Source organism: Vitis riparia, chromosome 10, assembly GCF_004353265.1.
Source record: "Vitis riparia cultivar Riparia Gloire de Montpellier isolate 1030 chromosome 10, EGFV_Vit.rip_1.0, whole genome shotgun sequence".
Taxonomy (NCBI): domain Eukaryota; kingdom Viridiplantae; phylum Streptophyta; class Magnoliopsida; order Vitales; family Vitaceae; genus Vitis; species Vitis riparia.
In genome coordinates this window covers 8,802,191-8,827,261 of record NC_048440.1, presented here as the reverse complement: position 1 = coordinate 8,827,261, position 25,071 = coordinate 8,802,191, and the positions used below count along the sequence as shown (strand labels likewise).

The window sequence follows — 25,071 nt, the reverse complement described above, 5'->3', positions numbered from 1 at the left end:
AAATAGCTTTAAGAATGAAAGCCACAGAACTTAATGAAAAAAAAATGGGGATTGACCATGTCTATAACACAAAAAAAGGAGGGGAAAAAAGGGAAAATAAAGAAGTGCATGGAGAGCTAGTCTTGAAGAAATCGTCTGAATCAATTCAGAGATGGGATATATTTTGGCTTCCAACAAAGTAGAATAACTTCCAATGACTTTTGTTTATTTGATTAGCTGCAAAGGGGTAAAAGACAGGGAAAGGCAAGGGGAAGAGTGTTGCTGATGAACTGAAATAGGTTTGTGCTGCTGTAGAGTTTAACGGTTTCCTACAGCTGAAGACCTAAGAAAGATGAGTTTAGTAAAGACATACCAAATTGAACCAACTGACGCTTTGTCAATTTAGACATATCACATGGTCGGCATGTACATGTCTTGACATACACACATCACTAAGATTTACATGAAATGTCTAGACAAATTTATCAATCCTTTAAATGATCCATATTTTGCATTCCATCTGAAGCGAAGATGATACTAATTGAATCCCATGATAAAGCTATTAACCTGAAAAAAAAGATGCTCCTTGTATAGAGAAAAAAAAAATGAAAAAAAAAAAGAGAGAAAATAATGAGTGTATATGAATTTATTGCAATGGATATTCAAATTTCCCTCTAACTGCCTTAAAGCTCTTTCCCAAGAGCTGAACCTCCAAAGACTGGTAACGAAAGAACAAGCTCCAAGAGATTTTGAAACCTTTCCTGGAAGTGAAAATTATACATTGGGAAGTCAAAGAAAAGAAGCAGAGAGAACTTGAAAGGTTTAAATTGATGGCACTCAAATGATAACAGGTTATTTTGAAAAGGAAACAGGTAATTTCTTTAAACATTTTGACATTTTAGGCAACATTTAAGCTCGATTGGGAAGGGGAAAAAACAGAAGGATAAAAAGGTCAGCATGGTGAGTAACAGGCAATTGACCCTTCAAATATTTAACTTAGGACCCATTTTCTGCTGCTTCCTGGCAGTCCCAAAATATGTTTTGGCTCGTCACAAATGCCTTAGAGAGTTTTAAACTACACATTAAATCATTTTAATCCAGAAGAGAATTGGGATTCAGAAGTCCTTCTTAGCAAAGCTAGGATTACTGTGCTTTCCAACAAAGATACATGAAGAGGTTTTTGGACTTCTATTTTTGTTTTTTTTTCCCCTAATAATTTTGGAAATCCACCTCTTCTCTAAATAGGTCCTCTTGAAGAACTTTACTGGAAACAGCAGCTGTGACAGACAGCCCATTTGTGGTTTGAATGGGCAACTTTATAAGTTAGCTCTTCAAATGGCAAACTCATAAGAACATTGAACAGAAAAGGGAGCATGGAAGGGACATGAGAGCATGGGAATGGAGTGGATGATTGCATATTATAAGGAGTTCATACATTTGGGACCTGTAGAGAACTACATATGAAATCAACATTGTTAGTGGGGAATAGTGTGTAGCACACTGATGATATTAGTAAAAAATATCTCAAAGAGAAGTGTCCATATTCATATAGATAATTAAAAAGACAGCTAATCTGGTACAGTAAATGATTAAATAATAGTCTTTACTGTAAACTGAAAACTTCAACAAGAAATAATTGGACAAGCATTTCCCTAAGTCTTTTGTATGCAAAATTCTTTAATAAGAATGCATAGATTTCTCTTCTGGGCATCATGCACCCGTCAATAAAAAATGAAAAAAAACCTATAAAAAAAAATTAAAAAATAGATTTCTCTTCTTATAAATTGTTTCATACATTGAAATCATTTGAATCTCTTAGTAAATCAATTTGTTTCAAGTTAGTTTCAAGTATTGTCCTTATAGTTGCAGATCTATTATGAGAGAATTTCGAGGAGGCTAGATGGTTGGAAAAAGGCCTTTTTGTCTTTGGGAGGGAGGATTACTCTAATTCAGTCTTGTCTATCTCACATCCCTAGCTACTTCCTCTCCCTCTTTAAAATCCCAGCATCAATAGCTTCAAAGATTGAGAAGATGCAAAGGGATTTTCTTTGGTCTGGGGCGGGGGAAGGGAAGAAAGATCATCTTATCAGATGGGAGGTTGTTAGTAGACCAAAGGAGTTGGGAGGTTTGGGTTTTGGGAAGACTTCTATGAGAAATATTGCTCTCTTAGGGAAATGGCTTTGGAGGTTCCCTAGAGAAAGGAGTGGTCTTTGGCATAAGGTTATTGCGAGTATAATATGGGACACATCCTAATGGATGGGGCGCCAACATGGTGGTTAGATGGTCACACAAATGTCCATGGAAGGCTATTGCTCAAGTTTTCCATGTTTTTTCCCCTTTTGTCCGCCTAGTGGTGGGCAATGGGGAGAGAATTCGTTTTTGGGAAGATCTTTGGTGGGGTAACCAAACTTTGTGTTCTCAATTTGCTGATCTTTACAGAGTTATTTTTGTGAAAAACCTCACTGTCTCAAATGTCCTTGGCAATTCCTTTCCACTGTCTTAAAATTTTAACTTTCGCTGCAATCTTACGGATTCGGAAATTGATCTCCTTCAAAGATTAATGTCCTCCCTTAGTTCTATGCTTTTCTATCCTTCTTTGGCAGATTCAAGAGCGTGGTCTTTGTCTTCGTCAGGATTGTTTTCAATGAAATCTTTTTTCTTGGCCTTGTCAAAAGTCTCAAATCCTATCTTATTCCTTCCGGCCAAGTTCTTGTGGAGTTCAAAAGCCCCTTCAAAGGTTAAGGCCCTCGCTTAGTTAGTAGCATATGGGAAGGTAAACACCAATGATAAATTGCAATTGAGAAGATCCTACAAATCCCTCTGTCCTCAATGGTGCATTCTTTGCAAAGGAAGTGGAGAGTTGATTGACCACTTTTTTCTTCATTGTCCTGTTACCATTGGACTCTGGCACAAGTTGTTCAATCTAGCAGGGTTGGTTTGGGTCCCTCCAAGGGATTTTGAGGACATGTTGGTTATTACTTTTAAAGGCTTGGGAAACTCATTAAGAGGCAAGACACTTTGGCAAATCGCTTGCCTTACCTTGATTTGGTTGGTGTGGCAAGAGAGAAATAATAGGATCTTTGAGGATAAAGGGAGAACGGAAGAGATGTTATGGGATTTGATTCGGTTCTATTCTTCTCTAAGGGCTTCTTGTACTGAAGCTTTTAGAGGAGTTCCTCTAAGTGTTTTACAACTCAACTGGATTGCGATTTGCGCTTCAAAAGTTTGAAGTTTGTTGGGGTTTCTCTTTGTTTTTAGAGTTCTATTGTTGGGAGTTTTCTCCTTTGTTCAGTTTGTGTAGGAAGGACCTCTCATCCTTCCCTTGCTTTCTTCTCTTTCTTTTGTAACTTTTCTTTCTCCTGTATCTTTTCTTCTATTAATATATTCTTCTTCGTTTCTGATCAAAAAAAAAAAAAAAGAAATGTAAATCTTACAAGAATCCAAGTGAAAAAACAAAAGATTGCAGTATCTAATTGGGCCACAAAGCAGAGGAGCTGTAACTAAAAGCCAAATTCCCAAAATGTCACCAAGTTCTAAGCATTGAATGGTTTGGATAGCTAACAGCCCTATTAGTTAATCGGATCATTACTTAAACCTGATCTGTTTAATCAGAATTTAGTAAAGAATTTCCACATGGTAGTCTGTTAAATGCATCCAGAGAGAAACCTTGTCATCGCATTCCCCCCTGAGCCAAAGCAAGGTGCATCATGCATGCCTCACTGACCCTGTATGGCTTTTTCGCACCTAGGGAAAATTTTAATAACACTAAGCAAATGCAACCGAAATGGTCCAGAACAGACAAGAATGATCCAAAATGGATAAAAGCTGGACAATTTTAAGAAATTGGAACATAGGTGCTTTCACCTAGAATTCCCATCTAAAACAGAATGTTTCAGCTCATTTTGACAAAATGAAGCAAATTTCATAACACTCGTGAAATCAGATGAAACTTGAAAAAATATTCTATTTTCTGATGAGCGCGGTTAAATGAATCATCTGCCTATCCATTAAACATGAATGAATTCATTCTAAGAGTTTAATAAATGATCTACCTTTCCTTTTTCTTTTCTTTTTTTCTTTTTCCTATTTTTTTTTTTTTCTTTCTTTTTCTTTTAATGGTTATTATTACATTATTTTTGGTGAAAACAACCTTCTACTTGACCAAATCGTTTATTCAAAAGCTATCAAAATCAAAGATGATAAATTTTGCAGCTACCACGAAAAGGCACTAGTAACACATTTTTATAAGAAACATAGACAAGTCAAGGCTCTAAACAGTTACCCTAAGACAATAAAATGCAATCACTTCCTTTTTTGGGGGGCAAACCAAGCGGTTCTTGGCATGCATATATGTTAGTGTCACTAAAGATTTATCAGATATGAGTACATTATCAATTGATTATTCTTTCTCCTCTTCTTTTCACCTCTTGGTTAAGCAACCTTCTTCAATTATCAAGGAGTTGGTTTATTCAAATCTAGATTTCACATATCAAACTTCAAATCTGTAGATTTATGGACACGGTGATCTATAGCAATTATTCACTTTGAAACTGTACATGTGTATAGCAGAGTTTTTATTATGTGCATGTGAGTAATATCCAACTAGATTTACCTGAAGTGGAACACAATAAAAGTTGGCTGCCTTGTGCATATCCGAAAACATAAGCTTTCCAGAAGCCAAAGTTTCACGGGCAGCCTCCAAGAAATGCGATGCTGGCTCGACAAGATCAACCTATATCCAAACAAATTACATTAACCATTGAAAAACCTAACACAATCGGTTGAATCATGAAATTCAAACTGTCAGCAGGTTTACAACAGGAACCAGTTTAGAAAACCCAAGATTTATTGCAGGCTGATGGAACAATCTAATTCATGATAAGGGCAATTTGACATGGACTAGTTTGAGCATGTAAACAGTTGATCTAAAGTTGGATTAAATAGTGAGTTTTTCATACAAATGATGTTTTGTGAAGGCTATCTTATGTATATTAGCAGTATCTGCATTTTTTAAATGCATGATAATACTCATTCTTATCTGCTCATCAAAAGAAAGAACAAGAGAACAAAGAAGGATTAGATATCTGTAAAGAAATAAAAACAAGTACCCACCCCTAAACACACCATGGACAAAGCCCTAATTAAAACAATACACTACTTACCAGAAATAACCCTACTCCTTGAGAAAGGAGCCCCACAACCCAAAAGGATCATGATAATAAGAATGCCTGCAAACTCCTTGGTAAATGATACCAAAGAGAAGTCAAGAATTCTGTCCCACAATCCACCACATCTCTGCCTGTATTAAAGAAATTTTGGGGTTCTTCTTACCCCAGACCCTGTATAGTGTGGCTAGTAACACAGCAATGCTATAAAAGACTGCTCCTAGCATTCATGCTGGAGTCTTGAAAAGAAATAACCAACATGTCCAAGATCACATCAGGACCACAGATTGGACCCCTAGCAAAAGAAGATGAAAGATACTGCAAGAAGACAAGCCTTAAAAGAAATGCAGAAGTCAGCTTGCTTCTTGCTCCACCCACAAAAAGTGGCATTTGTGAAGGTCATAAGTTTTGTAGGGTCCCCTGAACTAAAGCAAGTTGTCAGCAAGTGAGCCACTAAATAAGCAAGGGTTTTGACTTTCATGGGAGCTTTAACTCCTAATGAACTTGATGGGAGAAACCATATAAAATTTGCTACTTAGAAAGGATAAGCAAGAAGGATTTCATAGAAAATAAACCTGATATAAAAAACAAGAAGAGACTCTTCATAAAAGGTAGAAAAAAAATGAAAAGAGAAATTCTAGAGACTAACCCATCAAAAGCCAATCCTAACAAACTCAAAAAACCAACCCCCCAAACCCCTATCCTCAACCCCCAAACAGATTTATAGGAATATCAATGAACTCTTCAATTGGTAAGACCTAAAAAGAAGCCAAGGAACTAACTTATGTTCAGTAAGTTCAATCTCTGATAGACCTCAATGTGTCCTAAACATAAATCACCACTTCCAACCATCTTTATCCAACTAATAAATGACCACTAGTCACCATGATATTGCTAAGATCATCATCACCTTCCGTTGATTGCTATAAAAAATTACCATTATCAGCATTCTTAACACGCAATTGTTGCTAGAATCACCGTAATGACCTACTCTCAATCGTATGGATATTGTCCACTCTAAACCTAAGAGGGCCTTCACGGTTTTAAAATGTGTCTACATGATTAAGAGAAACTCATACTTATATAGTGTCAAGACCTTTCTCATCTACCCGATGTGGATATCACAATCGCCTCCCTATGCAAACACAACGTCCTTGTTGTGTCCCACAAGATTGCGAGGCTAAACAAATAGCACCCCTCATAGGACCAAACAAATCCCCACACCAAAGTCAAGGATTGGCTCTAATACCATTTGTAATGATCCACTCCCATCCGTATAGATATTGTCCACTCCGAGCCCAAGAAGGTCTTCACGACTTTAAAACACATCTACATGGTAAAAAGAGTTCATACTTATATAACGTCATGAACTTTCTCTCTTATCTAATGTGGGATATCACAATCACCATCCTCATGGTCATTAGCACTACATCCATCACCTTTAATTCTTTATTACCACCACCATTATCGGCATTCTTAACACTCAATTGTTGCTAGAATCACCATCCTAATGGTCATCGGCACTAAATCCACCACCTTTAATGCTTTATTATTACCACCACATTTCTCAAAATAGCAACAATTAGTATATCACCCTTAACCACCTCCCATCGAGGTCACCAATACTTTTGTCATCTTCCTGATGTGTGAACATCTAGCTGCAAATTCCTACCTAGCTTTTTTTTTTTCTTCCCTTTTTTAATAGGCAAAAGAATTTTATTGAAAATGCCAAATAAAAAGGGACGCTCCCCAACTACATAGGTTGTATACTAAGGGCACTAAGCAACAAAAAGAGAAAGTAGAAACACAACAAAGCCAACACCTCCCTATGCTGAACAAAATCCAATTTGTTGCCTTTGTTTAGGTTTTGGGGAATGGAGAGGAAGCCATTGTAAATTAGAATTAGGCTTGCAAACTGAAGCACACAGGAGATTTGGGGATTAGGAGGATTAGGAATGGAGCACTCTTGGGCAAGTGGATTTGGAATTTTCCTAGGAGGATTGATTCGTTGTGGCTTAATGCTATTAGAAGTATCTATGAATTACATTAAAATCAATGGTTACTGTTGAAATTTGGCATTCAAAGTTAGGGTTTTTAATTTAGGAAAGTATTTTAGGAATAAAAAAGGAGAGATCATTTAGGATGATTCAGTTTCCTAATTTTAGGAGAGAATCAAGCTAGATTGATTTTTTCTTATTCAGTCATTTATGTATATATATGTGTATGGTGTGTACCTAAAGAATCAATAAAGAAATTCAGAAATTCTTCATGGTATCAGAGCCAGTTTTCTGAAACCCTAATCCCTTCTGGCCACCTCTTATTCAGGCCATCATTCATTCCGGCCAAATCTCTCTGGCCATCTCTCAATCCGACCATCTCTCATTCCGGTCATCAGTCCTTGTTCTCAGAGCCAAGGGCGAAAACGCTTTCCGGTCGGTCGAATCGTCGTCAGAAAAACATTCACCGCCGGCGACTTTTCCGGCGAACTTTTCCGGCGAACTTTTCCGGCGACGGTTTTTTTCACACCGCAAGGAGCATCTGGAGGAGATCTACAACTTTTCCCAAAACACCGAAGCCAGAAAACCATCCACGCGCCGCCCACGCGCGTTTTTCCGGCCGGCGACTGCATCTCACGCGCCGGCGCGTGAGGGCGCTTGAGCCACTTTCCGGCGACGCGCTTCCTACTCCAAGCTCGCCTGACGCCGACCAGCCACCCTACGTACCTGTTTCTGCCATCCAAGCCCTGCACGTGCCTCTTTTGGGGTCTTTTTGCCTCCGCGAGCCCTCCGATCAGCTTTTCCAAAGTCCTCCGGCTATTTTTCCTCAACTCCAATCCCTGCACGTGCCTTGGGAAGTGTTCTTCTACCTTTCCAGTCCATGACGAAATACGGAATGGCATCATCACAAGTATCCAGCGTCACGTCACCAGAATTAGGAGGCAGATCTGAAATTCCAAACCTTGGTGGCAGTGATTCCTCTCCTATTCTCATCACAGGACACAAATTAAATGGCCATAACTACTTACAGTGGTCACAATCTGTGTTGTTGTTCATTTGCGGTAAAGGAAAGGATGAGTACCTCACTGGAGAAGTAGTCATGCCAGAAACTACAGAACCGGGTTTCAGGAAGTGGAAGATTGAAAACAGCATGATCATGTCATGGCTTATCAATTCCATGAACAATGACATAGGTGAAAATTTCTTGCTGTTTAGGACTGCAAAGGACATATGGGATGCAGCCAAAGAAACTTACTCAAGTTCTGAAAATATTTCAGAACTTTTTTAGGTTGAATCAGCCCTACATGACTTCCGCTAAGGAGAGCAGACAGTTACTCAGTATTACAACACACTCACAAGGTATTGGCAGCACCTTGACTTATTCGAGACTCACTCATGGAAATGTCCTGATGATGCAGCAACATACAGGAAAATTGTGGAACAAAAGAGACTGTTCAAGTTTTTCCTAGGACTAAACAGGGAATTGGATGATGTTAGAGGCCGAATCATGGGCATTAAACCCCTGCCAAGTCTCAGGGAGGCTTTTTCAGAGGTTAGGCGTGAAGAAAGTAGAAAGAAAGTGATGATGGGATCCAAAGAGCAACCTGCCCCAACATTGGATGCCTCTGCCCTTGCGGCTCGGTCATTTAATAGTAGTGGTGGAGATCGTCAGAAACGGGATAGGCCTTGGTGTGATTATTGTAAGAAACCAGGCCATTATAAGGAGACTTGCTGGAAGCTTCATGGCAAACCGGCTGATTGGAAACCAAAGCCACGGTCTGACAGAGATGGCAGAGCACACGTGGCTGCCAACTCTGAGAGCACATCTGTTCCCGAGCCGAGTCCATTCAACAAAGAGCAGATGGAGATGCTACAGAAACTATTAAGCCAAGTTGGCAGTGGCAGTACTACCGGTGTAGCCTTCACTGCTAATCGAGGAGGAATGAAGTCGTGGATAGTGGACACAGGTGCTTCTGATCACATGACAGGAGATGCTACCATTCTTCAAAATTACAAGCCAAGTAATGGTCATTCATCCGTCCATATTGCTGATGGTTCAAAGTCAAAAATTGCCGGGACAGGTTCTATAAAACTTACTAAAGACTTATATCTTGACTCTGTTCTCCATGTTCCAAACTTGGATTGTAATCTTTTGTCCATTAGCAAATTGGCCCGTGATCTCCAATGTGTTACTAAATTTTATCCAAACTTGTGTGTTTTTCAGGACTTGAAATCGGGGAAGATGATTGGCAGTGCTGAACTGTGTTCCGGGCTCTACCTCCTCTCATGTGGCCAATTCTCAAACCAAGTCTCTCAAGCAAGTTGCGTACAGTCTCAGAGTATGTTAGAGTCTTTCAATTCTGTGTCAAATTCTAAGGTCAATAAAGATAGTGAGATTATAATGTTACACTATCGCCTTGGTCATCCTAGCTTTGTTTACCTTGCAAAATTGTTTCCCAAATTATTTATCAATAAAAATCCAGCATCTTATCACTGTGAAATTTGTCAGTTTGCAAAGCATACTCGAACAGTCTATCCTCAAATCTCATACAAACCTTCGACTGTTTTCTCTCTAGTACATAGTGATGTGTGGGGTCCCTCCCGGATAAAAAATATTTCTGGCACTCGATGGTTTGTGACATTTGTTGATGATCATACACACGTAACATGGGTTTTCCTTATGAAAGAAAAGTCAGAGGTCGGGCACATTTTTCAAACCTTCCATCTTATGGTTCAAAATCAATTCAATTCCAAAATTCAAGTCCTCAAGTCAGATAATGCAAAGGAATACTTTACTAGTAGTCTCAGTACTTATCTTCAAAATCACGGCATTATCCACATAAGTTCTTGCGTTGACACCCCACAACAAAATGGGGTGGCTGAACGCAAGAATAGACATCTCTTGGAGGTTGCCCGGTGCCTTATGTTTTCCTCTAATGTTCCAAACTATTTCTGGGGGGAAGCTATTCTCACAGCTACTTATTTGATTAACCGTATGCCATCCAGAGTGCTTACCTTTCAATCCCCACGTCATCTTTTCTTAAAACAATTTCCTCACACCCGTGCAGCCTCTTCTGATTTACCACTCAAAGTATTTGGTTGCACGGCATTCGTTCATGTGTATCCTCAAAATCGTAGCAAATTTGCTCCTCGAGCGAATAAGTGCATTTTCCTAGGGTATTCTCCAACCCAAAAAGGGTACAAATGCTATTCTCCAACCAACAAAAGATTTTACACCACCATGGATGTCTCTTTCTTTGAACATGTCTTCTTCTATCCCAAATCTCATGTTCAGGGGGAGAGCATGAATGAACATCAAATTTGGGAGTCTCTTCTTGAGGGTGTACCTTCTTTTCACTCAGAGTCACCAAATCCTTTCCAATTCGCGCCCACTGAGTTGTCCACACCCATACCGTCATCAGTCCAGCCATCTCCTGTGACCATCCAGTCTCCCATGCCTATTCAACCTATAGCCCCACAACTTGCTAATGAGAACTTACAAGTTTACATCAGGAGGAGGAAAAGACAGGAATTAGAGCACGGATCACAGTCAACATGTGGCCAATATATTGACTCCAATTCAAGTCTTCCTGAAGAGAACATAGGTGAGGATAGGGTTGGAGAGGTGTTAATTCCCAGCATTGATGATTCTACTCTGCCGATTGCATTGAGGAAGGGTGTTAGGAGATGTACAGATCATCCAATTGGGAATTATGTTACATATGAAGGGCTATCACCATCTTACAGAGCATTTGCTACTTCTCTTGATGATACTCAGGTTCCCAACACAATACAAGAGGCATTAAAAATTTCAGAATGGAAGAAGGCAGTACAAGATGAGATTGATGCACTTGAGAAGAATGGGACGTGGACTATCACAGATTTGCCAGTTGGGAAGAGGCCCGTGGGGTGCAAGTGGATTTTCACCATAAAATACAAAGCAGATGGATCAGTCGAGAGATTCAAGGCTCGTTTGGTAGCTAGAGGGTTTACACAATCCTATGGGATAGACTATCAGGAGACTTTTGCTCCTGTTGCAAAACTGAACACTATCAGGATTCTTCTCTCATTGGCTGTCAATCAAGATTGGTGCTTGCAACAACTGGACATAAAAAATGCGTTTCTAAATGGTGACCTAGAAGAGGAAGTCTACATGGAAATACCACCTGGTTTCGAAGGAAGTATGGCAAAGAATCAGGTTTGCAAACTCCAAAAATCCTTGTACGGCCTTAAACAATCTCCCCGAGCTTGGTTTGATAGATTCACAAAAGCAGTCCTGAAGCTGGGCTACAAACAAGGTCAGGCTGATCATACTCTATTTGTCAAGAAGTCTCATGCCGGGAAAATGGCCATATTGATAGTCTATGTTGATGATATTATTCTATCTGGGAATGATATGGAGGAATTACAGAATTTGAAGAAGTATTTGTCAGATGAGTTTGAAGTTAAAGACCTTGGAAATTTGAAATATTTCCTTGGTATGGAAGTGGCTAGATCAAGGAAGGGAATTGTAGTCTCTCAAAGAAAATACATACTCGATCTTCTTAAGGAGACCGGTATGCTTGGATGCAAACCAATTGATACTCCTATGGATAGTCAGAAGAAACTTGGTATCGAGAAAGAAAGTACACCGGTAGATAGGGGGAGATATCAGCGGCTCGTCGGGCGCTTGATTTATCTCTCACACACTCGGCCAGATATTGGCTTTGCAGTGAGTGCTGTAAGTCAATTCATGCACAGCCCCACTGAGGAACACATGGACGTAGTCTACAGGATTCTTAGATATTTAAAAATGACACCAGGGAAAGGTCTATTCTTCAGAAAGACAGAGAACCGTGACACTGAAGTATACTCAGATGCGGATTGGGCAGGAAACATCATTGACAGGCGGTCCACTTCTGGATATTGTACTTTTGTCTGGGGAAATCTTGTTACCTGGAGGAGTAAGAAGCAATCAGTTGTAGCCAGAAGTAGTGCAGAAGCTGAGTACAGAGCTCTTGCACAGGGAATCTGTGAAGGGATTTGGATAAAAAGGGTTCTTAGTGAACTGGGGCAAACGAGTTCATCTCCAATTCTGATGATGTGTGATAATCAGGCAGCTATAAGCATAGCAAAGAACCCCGTGCATCATGACAGGACCAAGCACGTTGAGATTGACAGACACTTCATCACAGAGAAGGTGACTAGTGAGACGGTTAGATTGAACTATGTTCCTACCAAGCACCAAACCGCAGACATCCTCACCAAAGCTTTACCTAGGCCTAACTTTGAAGACTTAACTTGCAAGCTGGGATTATATGATATATATTCTCCAGCTTGAAGGGGAGTGTTGAAATTTGGCATTCAAAGTTAGGGTTTTTAATTTAGGAAAGTATTTTAGGAATAAAAAAGGAGAGATCATTTAGGATGATTCAGTTTCCTAATTTTAGGAGAGAATCAAGCTAGATTGATTTTTTCTTATTCAGTCATTTGTGTATATATATGTGTATGGTGTGTACCTAAAGAATCAATAAAGAAATTCAGAAATTCTTCAGTTACTAAATCCGATTTCCCCTTTTAAAACTTTGATTTTTGAGTAGCTAGTCAAATTAGGAAGTTGAGAGATCCTTCCTACACTGTATAGATTGTTTACCCCTCTCTTGTCACTCATGGACTTTGGTTTCTCCATATCAATTTTATCTATCTTTTTTCATGCTTTTCTGAGACCAATTCTTCAATTGTCTTTCCATAGCATAATTTCATTTGAAAGTTATTCTGACTGAAGTCAAAGTCTTTGCATGGTTAGCAATCAGTACAACGGTAAATACCAATTACAAGAGTAGCAAGAATGGTAAAAAGGGTACATCATATGCAAGGAAGAAAGAATTAATCAAAAGATGTTTTAAAAGGCTTGCTGGAATTGGATTGGTCCACTCTAGTATTGCTTCCATAGAAATGGAGCATTGTCATTCTCAGTATATACACAAATACCAAGACAAAGTGATCCTCTAATAAAAGTGGGGTGCATACAAGAATTCCCCAATGAACTAAAATCGAGATTTGAGAAATGCAGGGTTTTCCAAGAAGAAACAAATGGAGAACTTTTTCTTTTCTTTTTCTTTTGTTAGCTTGTGATATCTACATATAATGAGAATAAGAACATGTTTTAACAGCCAAAATATTGACTTCCGTGTAGGTCAGCAAAAATCAAAGGTAAAAGACCAAATAAGAAAATTGAAGCAAATTTGATGCCACATATCCATTGCCATTTTCTGCTAAAGTTTGTTTTTATCTACTGCAACAAATTAAGGATTTTCTGCTCCTTCTTATGACAGGTTTTGGGACCTAATGCATCAATGGAGATTGACCACTTGGAAGAAGAGCAAGCTCGTGCTGAAGTCTTTTCCAGTTCTCCTTTTGCAGTTAAGCAGTGCTCGTGACTGGGGGATGGATAAGAGGCATGTATATGGAAATCAATCTTCTGAAACATGAGTGAAGACACAATTCAATCCTTATATTAAGCAACACAATAGAAAAGATGCACTAAAAGCCAACAAGATTTATCAATTCCAGAATGTTTGCTTGTTTTGTAACTGATACGGGTGCGCAAAGGACTCTCATTACCAGAAAAGAGAAGGCTAATCTATGTTTGCTTGTTTTGTAACTTCTATGGGTGTATAAAGGACTCTCATTACAAGAAAAAAGAAAGCTTGTCTTACCTCATTAAAATACCTTATAAGAAGATTCTTAGTCACTCTCCCGATGCCAGAACCACAATCTGCAGTAGATTTGAGTATAAAAATATCATAATGTCATCCATCAATCAAGTAGTTATTTTCACAGCAATCGAACACATCACTGATGCTGAATTTAAAAATTAAAAATGCCACAACAAAAGCAGAAACCATAACTATAACTCGCACAGGGGAATTTTTTTCCTTAATCAGATTCTAAAAGTTCACACAAGGATTTGAAAATTTTGCATTCCCTCTGAAACTTGTTTATAAGCTATTAAATTTTTAGATGTTTTATGGTATCAAAATTGCCCTTATGGATAGGATTGAACTATGTAAATAACAAATAAATTTTTTGGTGATTCAGCTAAACTAAACATTATTGTTGTCAAGGAACCAATTTATCCTAATACTCTCTCAATCAATACATTTTTTTCCTTCAGAATAAAGCATTGTTTCTGTATTCACAACTCTAGAACCATTATCTGTAATGAGCTTCATGAAAGTTTAGCATTCATTCAATGTCATGGTCACATTTTTCTTCCAAATTATTCAAGTTTCATCCAGATTTTCTAATCTAAAGAATAATTCATTCCTGAATATATAATATTAAAAGCATTAATTTTAGAAGCCAAACTTGGTCTCTAGACACCAGATACTATTAAAAACTTTCAGGTGAAACTATTATTAGTGAAACCGACCACATCAAGGAAGCATACCAAAAAATCAGCTTCATGGAGCAGACCAATTCTGTATTGCCCTTCTCTATATTAAAGAACTTTTGAATTAGTAACTGTTTAATCATATCAAGTTCAGAAGAAAGTCAATTGATGAGGACTTTTCTTTTTTCTGTTTTTAATAGAATGTAACTTTTCATCTTTTCAACTAACCTCAGCTTCTGATCTGAATGATCTCAAATTCTGACATATTAGCGCCGACTCATGAAACTTCTATCATATTAAAAACAACACGTACATGTTGTGCGCACAATTAACTTTATTTTTAATACAAAATTATCAGAATTAACATATAATAATAATAAATAATTATGCAACAGTTGAAACCTTTATTTACATGGTAACTAAATAAAGAAGATGTGACTTAAAATAATGTGGAAATAAAAAAATCATGTTAGTAATTTTTTTTAAATATCTTTTTTTTTTCCGTGGTGGTGCCCACAAAGTAAATTACAATTTTATTCTTGTCATCAAATTAATGATCTAGCTAAAAGCAAGGTTAGATAAATTAATTAATAGTATAATGACCATAGAGAGCCTCTCCATCTGCATTCCTAACAACATAGATTTAGGCAAGCAAAAAGGAAAAGAGAAAACAAAAAACCACCTCTCTCTTCTTGGTTCGAACTCAACTAATCAATAAAGCCTATGATTGACGTAAAAATAAGTCCAAGAAAAAAAAGGACACACATAAAGGAAGATTTGATTACTTGACCCGACTGTTCTACACCTTCAAAAGACTTTCTATTTCTTTCCTTCGGTAACATCCAAAACAGGCACAAAGGAACAATCCTCCAAGCCTTCTTCCTTTTCCTCCCACAATAGAACCATACCAACTCAAAAGATTGCCTCTAATAGAGATTTTTTTTTTTTTTTGATAGATAAAGAAACAAATTGAATTAAAAAGAGCCACCAAAATAGCAACCCAAGGTATACAAGAGACAAAGCTCCCTCCACTACCAAGGCTTAAACAAGAGAAAAAACCAAAAAAAATTAGAGCCTCAACAAGTGCCCAACTAATCAAAGAACCTCAGTAAAGTCAAAGGACAATCATCTGTAAGCAACTTAGATTTTGATAAAAGAAAGCAAACAAAATCACTTTTCAGCCTTTGGAAATAAAACACCTCATCATCGAATGCAATTTTCTTCCTTTGTCTTCCAAACCCATCCAAAACAAACATAGAAGGCTTACACTTCAAACCTTCTTGCGTTTTTTTTACCTACAAAAGAACCATGTCATCCCAACAGAGTCTCTTTAACCAACAAGGGAAGCACCCAAGATACCCCCAAAAAGCACAAAAAGCAACTCCCATAAAACCCAAGTCTTTTCCCCATGCTCATCTCCAAACAAATGGCAAAAATAACACCTATTTGCTAAAGACCATCCTCATCTCTAAACTTGATCTAAGGTTAGAACTTTACCCCATGCTACCTCCACGCAAAAAAAAAAAAAAAACCTATGCTACACCCAATTCCTCTCATTGGATAAAACTTGAAGTTGTTTGGTTCTAAAGCATTGTAAAGGGAATTAACTGTAAACTTGTCACTCTTTGTCGTTGTCCAAAGCATTGTATCTTCTGCATCCCTACACACTCTCTTCCCATGCAAACATGATAGAAATCTCTCCATGCAATCCACCTTTCAATCATTAAAAGGACTAGAAAAACAAGGATTCCACCCCCTCTCCTCCTCCCTTCAACATAATTCCAAACATCCTCCACCCAAATATCCTTGGAATTGACTAAAGCAAATAAAGAAGGGAAAGACACGCTTAACATATTGTCCCCACACCACTTATCCTTCCAAAATATCACTCATCGCTTGTTACCCATCAAGAAGGAACACCTAGTTCTCACAAGATCCCAATCCTTCCATATCACTTTCCGCAACCCAACCCATACCCCTCTCTCACCTCTTGAGAAGACCACCCCCTTCTTTCTTCTTCATACTTCCCACGGATAACCTAATTCCAAAAGGCCCATCTCTCCTTCGTAAAACGTCAACTCCACTTGCAAAGGAGAGCCTCTTAAGAATTGAGAGACTCTTAACACTCAAACACCTTTCCTTTTGTCTAAGCAAACAATTCCTCATTTAACAAGATGTGGCTTACGCTCTAACACCCCACCTCCCCAAAAAATGCCCCTCTAAATATGTTCTAACCTCATTCTAACAACCTTAGGAATACAAAACAAAGACATAAAATAAATGGGCAAGCTAAATAAAGTACTCCAAGTTAAAGTAAGTCGCCATCCTTTGGAAATGTATTATCTTTGCCACATGGACAACCTTTTACGAAATCTCTCTTCTACTCCATCCTAAGTTGTCATAGACTTAAGTGAAGCACCTAAAGGGAGACCTAAATAAGTGGATGGAAGACAGCCCACCTTGCACCCAAACTCAGTAGTTAGGTCATCCATATTATCCACCTTTCCCACAAGAATTAACTCATTTTTCTCTAGATTAATTCTCAACCCTAGAATCGCCTCAAACCACATAAGCAGTCAACATAAATAAGTGATCTGATCTTGAGAGGCCTGACAGAAAATAAGAGTGTCATTTGCAAACAATAAATAAGAAATCTAAACACTTTGCCAAAACCTACCTTGCACTTGACAACTAGATAAGAAACCTCCAGCCACGGCCCTCTTTAAAAGGAAACTAAGCACCTCCATTGCAATCACAAATAAATAAGACGAAAGTGGATTTCCCTGTCACAATCCCCTAGAGCTGTGAAAAAAGCTTGTGGGAGTGCCATTCACCAAAATAGAAAACCTTACTGTGGAGATGCACCCTTGATCCACCCAATCCACTTCACACCAAAACCCATTCTATGCAAAACCAAAAGCAAAAAATACCAGTCCACATGATCATAAGCCTTCTTGATCATAAACCTCTAATAAAGGAATACATCACCCACGCAACTCCAAGCAGAGAAAAAACCAACTACCATAGCCTCACCATTCCTTACCACCCTTGGGCACCATCCCCCTTCTTTTGTCCCATACCTCCCTATTATGGCTTGTTTCCAAAGGATCATTGGATTCTGACAAGTCTTTTTTCCTTCTTACCATCCATTCATTTTAACTCACCTCAAGATTTCAAGTAAAGTTTGGAAGAGCCTCCATTGAAGGAAAACAAATAGTGCTTTGAGAGTTGAAATATCTTGTTCTTCAATTAACTCCAGCAAAACTAATGGGAAAAAAAAAAGTGTGTGTGTGTGTGTGTGCATGTGTGTTTCTTTTTTGATAGGCAAATGAGAAAAACGAATAATAAACCTAGCAGCGTACTAGTCTTCCTATTTATGTATTTAAAAGGAATGGATCCTAAGTGCCACAAATGCATATTCAATAATTCAAGCTTTAACAATATAGCCTACATCAAAAGCTTTGCCTTAGGGAATGTGCAACCCTTCCAAAACTCATTTAGGACCAGTGAAAATAGGTTGTCCTACCTATTAGACTCACAAACCCAAAGTATCATCATTGGCAATCATCTGATAGTTGCACCTAAAATTCTTAATGCATAATGTTCTCTTTTATAAGAAATAGAAAATTTTTTAACAAATAAAATGAAACCAAATAGAGCACCACAAGGATAAAAAAAATTCATCAGTATATAGCTAACCAAAACTAAACTAAAACAAAGCCAAATTACACACCTAATGAAAATCAAATTAAAATATCAATATTATGTTAATCATCATTCACAACAATATCTTCTTCAATCTCATTAGTGCAGAAGCTCATACACTTTTCCACATTTAAGCCACCCTATAGTCATTATTTTCATGAAAGACTCAATCTACACGGCCTTCAGCCTTTAAAGAAACACCATAAGCAAGGGGTTCCAAGTTCTATCCCATGCACCAAAAAGGAGAAAAAAATTGCCAAATGTTTGACAATGTACTAATTTCAGTAAATAAACATATAGTTTAAAACTACGATAGCTAATGCAAAAGAGTGATGTTACAACTTCGCAAAATGCTTCTCTAAAGTTAAACTACCAATTAACTCAAAATTTCAAGTTTTTTAAGTAATAGTCTAACCATGCATATTCAACAACTCTTGTGCAGTCTCCTCTGCCGCAGAAGTTTAAATGAGGGAGGAATTAAGAGATGTTGAAGCTCAAGAAATTCCAAAAGGAAAATTAAATTCTCACCCATCTTTCATGTTTCCTTACCCACCGCAGAAGTTTAAATGAATGGAGGAACAAAGAGAGGTTCAAGCCCAAGAAATTCCAAAAGGAAAATTAAATTCACACCCACCTTTCATGTTTCCTTACCCACCTTAATGAATTTTTTTAATATGAAGATGTCCCTAAATAAAAGAAAAAAAATCCCTTTAAATGGATTCCCTAACCCACCTTCATTCAATCCCCTCTCAAATCCTTATAATGATAATAATAATAATAATAATAATAATAATAATAAAATAACAATAATAATAATAATAATAATAATAATAATAATAAATAATAATAATAATAATAATAATAATAATAATAAATAACAATAATAATAATAATAATAACAATAATAATAATAATAATAATAAATAACAATAACAATAATAATAATGATATATAATGAAGAGAGGAATGAAGTGATACGTTTTTTACCAGTACTTTTTATTTTTTATTTCCTTTTTGCATTTATTGAGGATCAAAAAAAGAATCTGTACAAAGGTTTGTCCATCCAATTAAGCCTTGACACTCTTCGTAGCATCCAACATACTATGTCCAAATATCCTTCACAACGTAGATATGTTCAATCCTTGTCTTCCAAATACCATGAAGGATGTCTGGACTTTCAAGGTAAGCCACCAACATTTTTTCTTTCTTTTTTTTATTTTTCTTTGGAAGGGTGTTTACAAGTTTTCAAGGACTAGAATTAGAAGACATACATGTCTCCTGGTGTCCTCAAAATGCAAAATATTCTTTTAGGTTTAAAATGAGAGAAACAAGATGAGTGTGCATACACAAATTTCTTATCTTGTAAAATCAAATAGATAAGAAAAAAAGCAAACAAAATTGCAATTTCTCATCCTTCCTTTGTACCTTTTAATCCTTAATTAATATATACTTTGTTGTTTCTTATCAAAAAAAGAAAAATTGCAAACAAAATTTGATATGGTAATTTTTTTATAGGCTTTTTTCAATTAATATCATGTGGACCAATAGTAGTTTATAAAAAAACATGGATGCAATCCTCTGTGGTTATTCTTTCACAAAAGAATATCTCCTAAGATTTTGCCTTCATCTTGATCCAAATGCGAGCAAACAAGTGCTTTGAAATGATGGTGTAATTGAGGGTGTAAGATGACTTGTTCTCAAACAACCTTGTTGAAAGTGAGAGAATGAGCTATCTATTGTGCTTGCTATCCTTCCACGAACTTGTTGAATAGTCTAAAGTTTTTTGGAACTTGATTTGACACTTGGGGCTTCCTTTGGTCGCTTTAGAAGGATTCCCATGAGTTGAATAGAGCTCTTACTTTGCTTGCTTTGGAAGAATCCTTATAGAAGAATGCACCTTTATTTATAAGTGAAGCCAAGGATTCAATTTGGTATTCAGAAATAGTTTATTATTTTTATTCAAACAATTTGATTCCTTAATTTGGTAATTTGTCTCATGTATTAATGAAACTTACCAATAAGAGAATATATATATATTTGATAGGAAACAATAGTATAATATATTGATGCAAGTAAAAATAAGTACAAGGAAGGATGAGAGATCCTCCAAAAAGTACACAAAAAGAAAGCAAAAAACTTCACAATTCAAGAATCTATACAACTATGAGGTTCTACAAACTATGTCCTATGCGAGAATATACAAAAAATAATCTATCATTGCTAATCCACACCCTTGGAACTACACACCAACATCTAATCAAGTTGGATCAAATTAAGGGGCACACCCTTAAAAGTTGTGATGCAAGATGCCCAAAAGGAGGCTAAGAAATGAATTAAGTCCCAAAGACCCTTTGAAGTCCTCTAAAATCCTGTCAATTCTCTTTTTCCACACAACCTATATCAGAGCAAGACAAGCAAACTGCCATAAGACCTTGCCTCTACTGGTATTTCCTAATCCTCGATATGAAATAATCATTATATCACATATACTCATAAGAGGAACCCAATCCATATGAACCAAGCCAAATAGTCCATGCCAAAGCCCCAAACTCAATGGGCTATATAAGAAGATATGATCTACCATTTCACCACTCTCCATATACAACAAACAAACATCAGGACTGATGGCTTTGTAGGATCTTCTCAGTTATAGCATGTCATTGGTGTTTACCTTCTTAAGTACCACTAACCAAGCAAAGGATTTGACCTTAAATGGGACTTGCAATTTTCAAACAAAATCAATAGGGAATGATGGGGTTTGATCACTCTGGTTGGATAGGACTAAAAAGAATGAATTTATTGTGAATAAACTTGAAGAGGATAGAGACCAAGCTCTTGAGTCATGACCAAATGAAGATAAGTGCAAGTGTGAAAAAGAGGACATAAGTCTTCCAAGATCTTCTATTTCAAGATCCGAAAGATTGTGACAGAGGTTTGGATTCCAAGAGAAAGGATTAGTGGACCCAAGAACTAATGAGATAGTGAGATTTTTAATTGTGACAATTTTGAATAGACCTATGAATTGAGCACACAAAGGTTGATCCCCCCACCACAAGTCTTCCCAAAGCTAAATTCTTGTCCCATCTCCCACCACCAGCCAAGTGTCTCTAGAAAAATCTGGAAAGACCTATGCAATGGCCTTCCAAAGACAATGATGCGACCACCTAACTATGGTGTCGGCATGCCACCCATTAGTATGTGTCTCATAAATGCTTAGTATAACCTGATGCAAAAAAGTGAACTTTCCTCAGGAAACCTCCAAAGTCATTTCCCTAATAAAGTGGATTCCTTATAGAAATCTTCCCAAGCCCTAATCTCCCTTCCCCTTAGCCTTACACACTAAGTTCCAACTAACGAGATGGTCTCTCTTATGCTCCCCCAAACCCTAACCATAGAAAATCTCTTTGCAATTTCTCAATTTTCAGTGCCACTAAAGAAGGAATCTTGAACATGGAAAGAAAGTAGAAAGGAATATGAGATAAGCACAAATGGATAAGAGTTATCCTCCCACCTAAAGACAAATAGGCCTTTCTCCACCCATCCAATCTTCTCAAAACTCTCTCAATCACCGAATCCCAGAATACACCTGCCTTTGGATTCCCCCCTCCCCCCAATGGAAGTCCCAAATATGGAATAGGCCAATCCGACACCTTGCAATCAAGGACCAATGCCATCCTACCGAGTCAATCTAGATCAACGTTGATGCCAAAGAGGTTACTATTCTCTAGATTGACTTTAAGTCCAGAAATATGCCTAAACACTACCAAAAATATGTCCAAAAATATTATTATTATAATTAATTATTCTCTATAGACTTTAATTTGATTTGATTTGAATTTCATTTATTTAGTTATTTTATAAAACTTTAACAAAATATCACCATGTGTTATTGGGATGACTTAGGAGACTTAATGATTTGGATACCACATGTACAATGTTAGACTCCACCATTTGTCAAATTCTAATTTGTTGAGTTAAAAAGTCAAAATGATAAATTGTCAAATCCAAAGATCAATTGAATAGTGACTTGGGCCCATCAAAGTTTTGGTGTCTAGAGAATGAACAAGGGGAGATGGCAAAGAATATGGAGGAGGAGGAAGAAGAGGATATGTCACTAGGTGTAAGGGTTTTTTCCCTTTTTTTCTCTTTTGGGAAAGAGTGGGAAAAGGGAATATTGGGTCTGGATAGGTGGTGTATTGATAAAATATAAGGGCTAAGATGAGTGAAGAAATAGGTGGATGAGGAAATTGAAAAGGTGGTTGGGAAATTTTCCTTGAGAAATTTTAAATACACCCATCTCATTTTTATATTTTTCTGAGGACAAATATGCCCTTCTCCTGTTCATTCACACGCACTTAACTTAATTCTTCTTCTAGGCTCATCTCATGCAATTTTCCCATAACCATAAAAAAATTAGGAGACTAGTGCTGTTTTGAAGACATGAACAAACAAATCATTGTCTATAATGATGATAAAAGTGAAAAGATGAGTTCTTTTTCAATTTTCTTTTGCATTCTGTTGCATTTTCAGAGCTAGCAGAGAAGGAAGTTCATCAAAGGGTGTCCGGGTCTCCAGGTTCGGATGCCTTTCATAGTGTTCAGACATGGAAATCTGGACACCATGAAAGGTATCTAACATTGCTCTATTTTGCATAGCCCATCTAGAACTAGACACCCACACACCATCCTTCTTGTTTCTTCAACCTGTTTCATTTCCATTTTCACTTTGTTTCTTCACCATTTTCATCCTAATGCAATTTAATCATACTTTGAACAATAAATTCTATACAATTTATGGAAATGGTAGGAGAGATAATCCCTTAGGGGTATTCTAATGCTCTCAAAACAGGGCCGTGGACTCAACAAAAAGGGAGATACAAATGAGGAAAATAGAGATAAGTTTTAAATTTGAAGTGTGGAAGACGAACTAAAGAAAATGGTGGAAGATGAGGTTGAAGTACAAGGGTGCTTTTGTAATAGAAAGTGAGTATATTAATAAATTATGCAGATTTAAGAGGATGGGACAAAAATAGCAGGTGAAAAGAGAATTGAAGCTGAGCAAATCCTGCTTCCAAAAACCAAAGTGGAATGATAATGCTTAGATACCCTTAATTTCATAAATTATTAAGGATATGCTACTGAATCGAGAGGCAATTTGGAGAATAAATAATAAAATAAATCATTTTCCCGTCTAAAAAATTACTTTGAAAGAATCTATTCTGGCATAAGTTACCCTAATTTTGTAAACACTACCAGGCAATGACACAGTATGGAGAACAGGTAATTTGGAGAGTAATTTGAAACGAATAATTTTTTTTTTTTTTTTTGATTGGAATAATTTGAAACGAATAATGGACTTTCACCTATAGATGTCACTAAGTGTTTCACTACAATATTACAAAGCACATGCATAAAGTTCTTCAATTCTACAAATATTTCCCAATGTGAAAAACTATTGCAAAGAATCGAGAGAGGGTACCTAGGGCAACAAGATGCTGAATTCTTCCAGCATCAACGAACCGCTCAGAGAAGAGTGTTTTAAGGAAAGCTTCACTGCCCTTAACATCCACATCATTCACATGGCCGTATCCACCCAACACACCATCCACCGATGCCTCCACACCCTTTCTTCCACAATAACACGAAAAAAAAGAAAAGAAAAGAAAAGAAAAGTTTTAGATTGTGTTTGGTTGGCGAGGAAATTGAGGAAAAAGTTAATGTATGAAAGCGCTCACTTCCCAGTAGCCGACGCCTTTACGGTACCAGTCGGTCTTCTTGTGAGGATCTGCTCCATCTCCGATTTCAGCTCTCCACATCTCCTCCGCGTTCTTGAATTCCCGGCCCTCAGAATCTAACCCACTGGCCTCCATCTTTGCTCTCCCTTACTCGCGACTGGACCCGCCAAGTGAGTGGCGGCACTCTTCAACGTTTTGCTTTGTTATTAGAAACGGAGTAGGGATCGGTAAAAATCAGTCGGGTCGGGTTTCATGTTGAGTTACAAAACCGTTAGGGTGAGTTCAATACTGACCCGCCAATGAAAATTGTGGTATTTTTTTTTTTTTTTTTTTTCACGAAATGTGAACAGTTCAATAATCACCTTATGAACGTTGTCACAAATAAAATTTTATTAAGAGTTATTGGGTTATTGATTTATATGTCCTAAAATTTATGTATTTTCCATTTAAGGAGAAAAATTTTAAGAGAGAACATACTATTTATGATTCAAACCCAATCCGATTATCAGAATCCATTAGAATCAAGAAACCCAAAGAGTTTCTGTTAGAACTAGTTATATAAAAGAGTTTTGTAAATTGATTATTTAGAGAGGGCATGGCAAAGTCATAGCTTTTCTAGGGAGAGGTGCAATGCAAGAAGCCTTTAAGCTTCTCAATCATTTGTTGTATGGAGGATGCCCTCTAGATGTCATTACTTACTTATAATGGACTAATAAAGGCACTTTGCAAGATTAGAATATTGAAAAATGACCGATGTTGTTTGAAGAAATATTGATGAGCAAGGGACTTAATCCCAATAATATTTCATACAATTTGATTAATTGACACTGCAAAAGGGTATGTTTGATGATTTGCTTACAAGCAAAGGTGTGCACAATGGGTCCATACCAAATCATATGACATATGGTTCATATTATTACTCAGCAACTCCACTCAACAGGTTGGCCAAGTGTTCTAGACCTCATATGAAACTATGGTTTAATCATTGCAATTGTTTATGTTGTCTAATTCACAAAAATGTCAACTTTATGAGTTTCAATTTTCATGCCGTTGTGCACTTGTGTTGTTCTATAGAATAAACTTCAAACAATATTCTTTTCACAAGAGACGAAGAGG

At 37.1% G+C, this 25,071-nt stretch overlaps 1 protein-coding gene across 3 annotated transcripts in view; it reads right to left on the bottom strand.

The window, feature by feature from the left end:
- The window catches only part of LOC117923962 (alpha N-terminal protein methyltransferase 1), a 35,246-nt gene extending 11,099 nt beyond the window's left edge, over window positions 1-24,147 (bottom strand). For 2 of the 3 annotated variants that reach the window (XM_034842482.1, XM_034842483.1), the window contains exons 1-4: window positions 23,956-24,146; window positions 23,700-23,844; window positions 13,840-13,898; window positions 4,592-4,711 (exon numbers count right to left, since the gene is read on the bottom strand). In XM_034842482.1, the coding sequence (XP_034698373.1) occupies window positions 4,592-4,711; window positions 13,840-13,898; window positions 23,700-23,844; window positions 23,956-24,090 (459 nt within the window). In that variant the 5' untranslated portion in view covers window positions 24,091-24,146. Of the gene's footprint in view, window positions 1-4,591; window positions 4,712-13,839; window positions 13,899-23,699; window positions 23,845-23,955 lie in introns of all 3 variants that reach the window. The other variant, XM_034842481.1, reaches the window with a different exon arrangement.
- Between the last annotated feature and the right edge of the window lie 924 nt (window positions 24,148-25,071).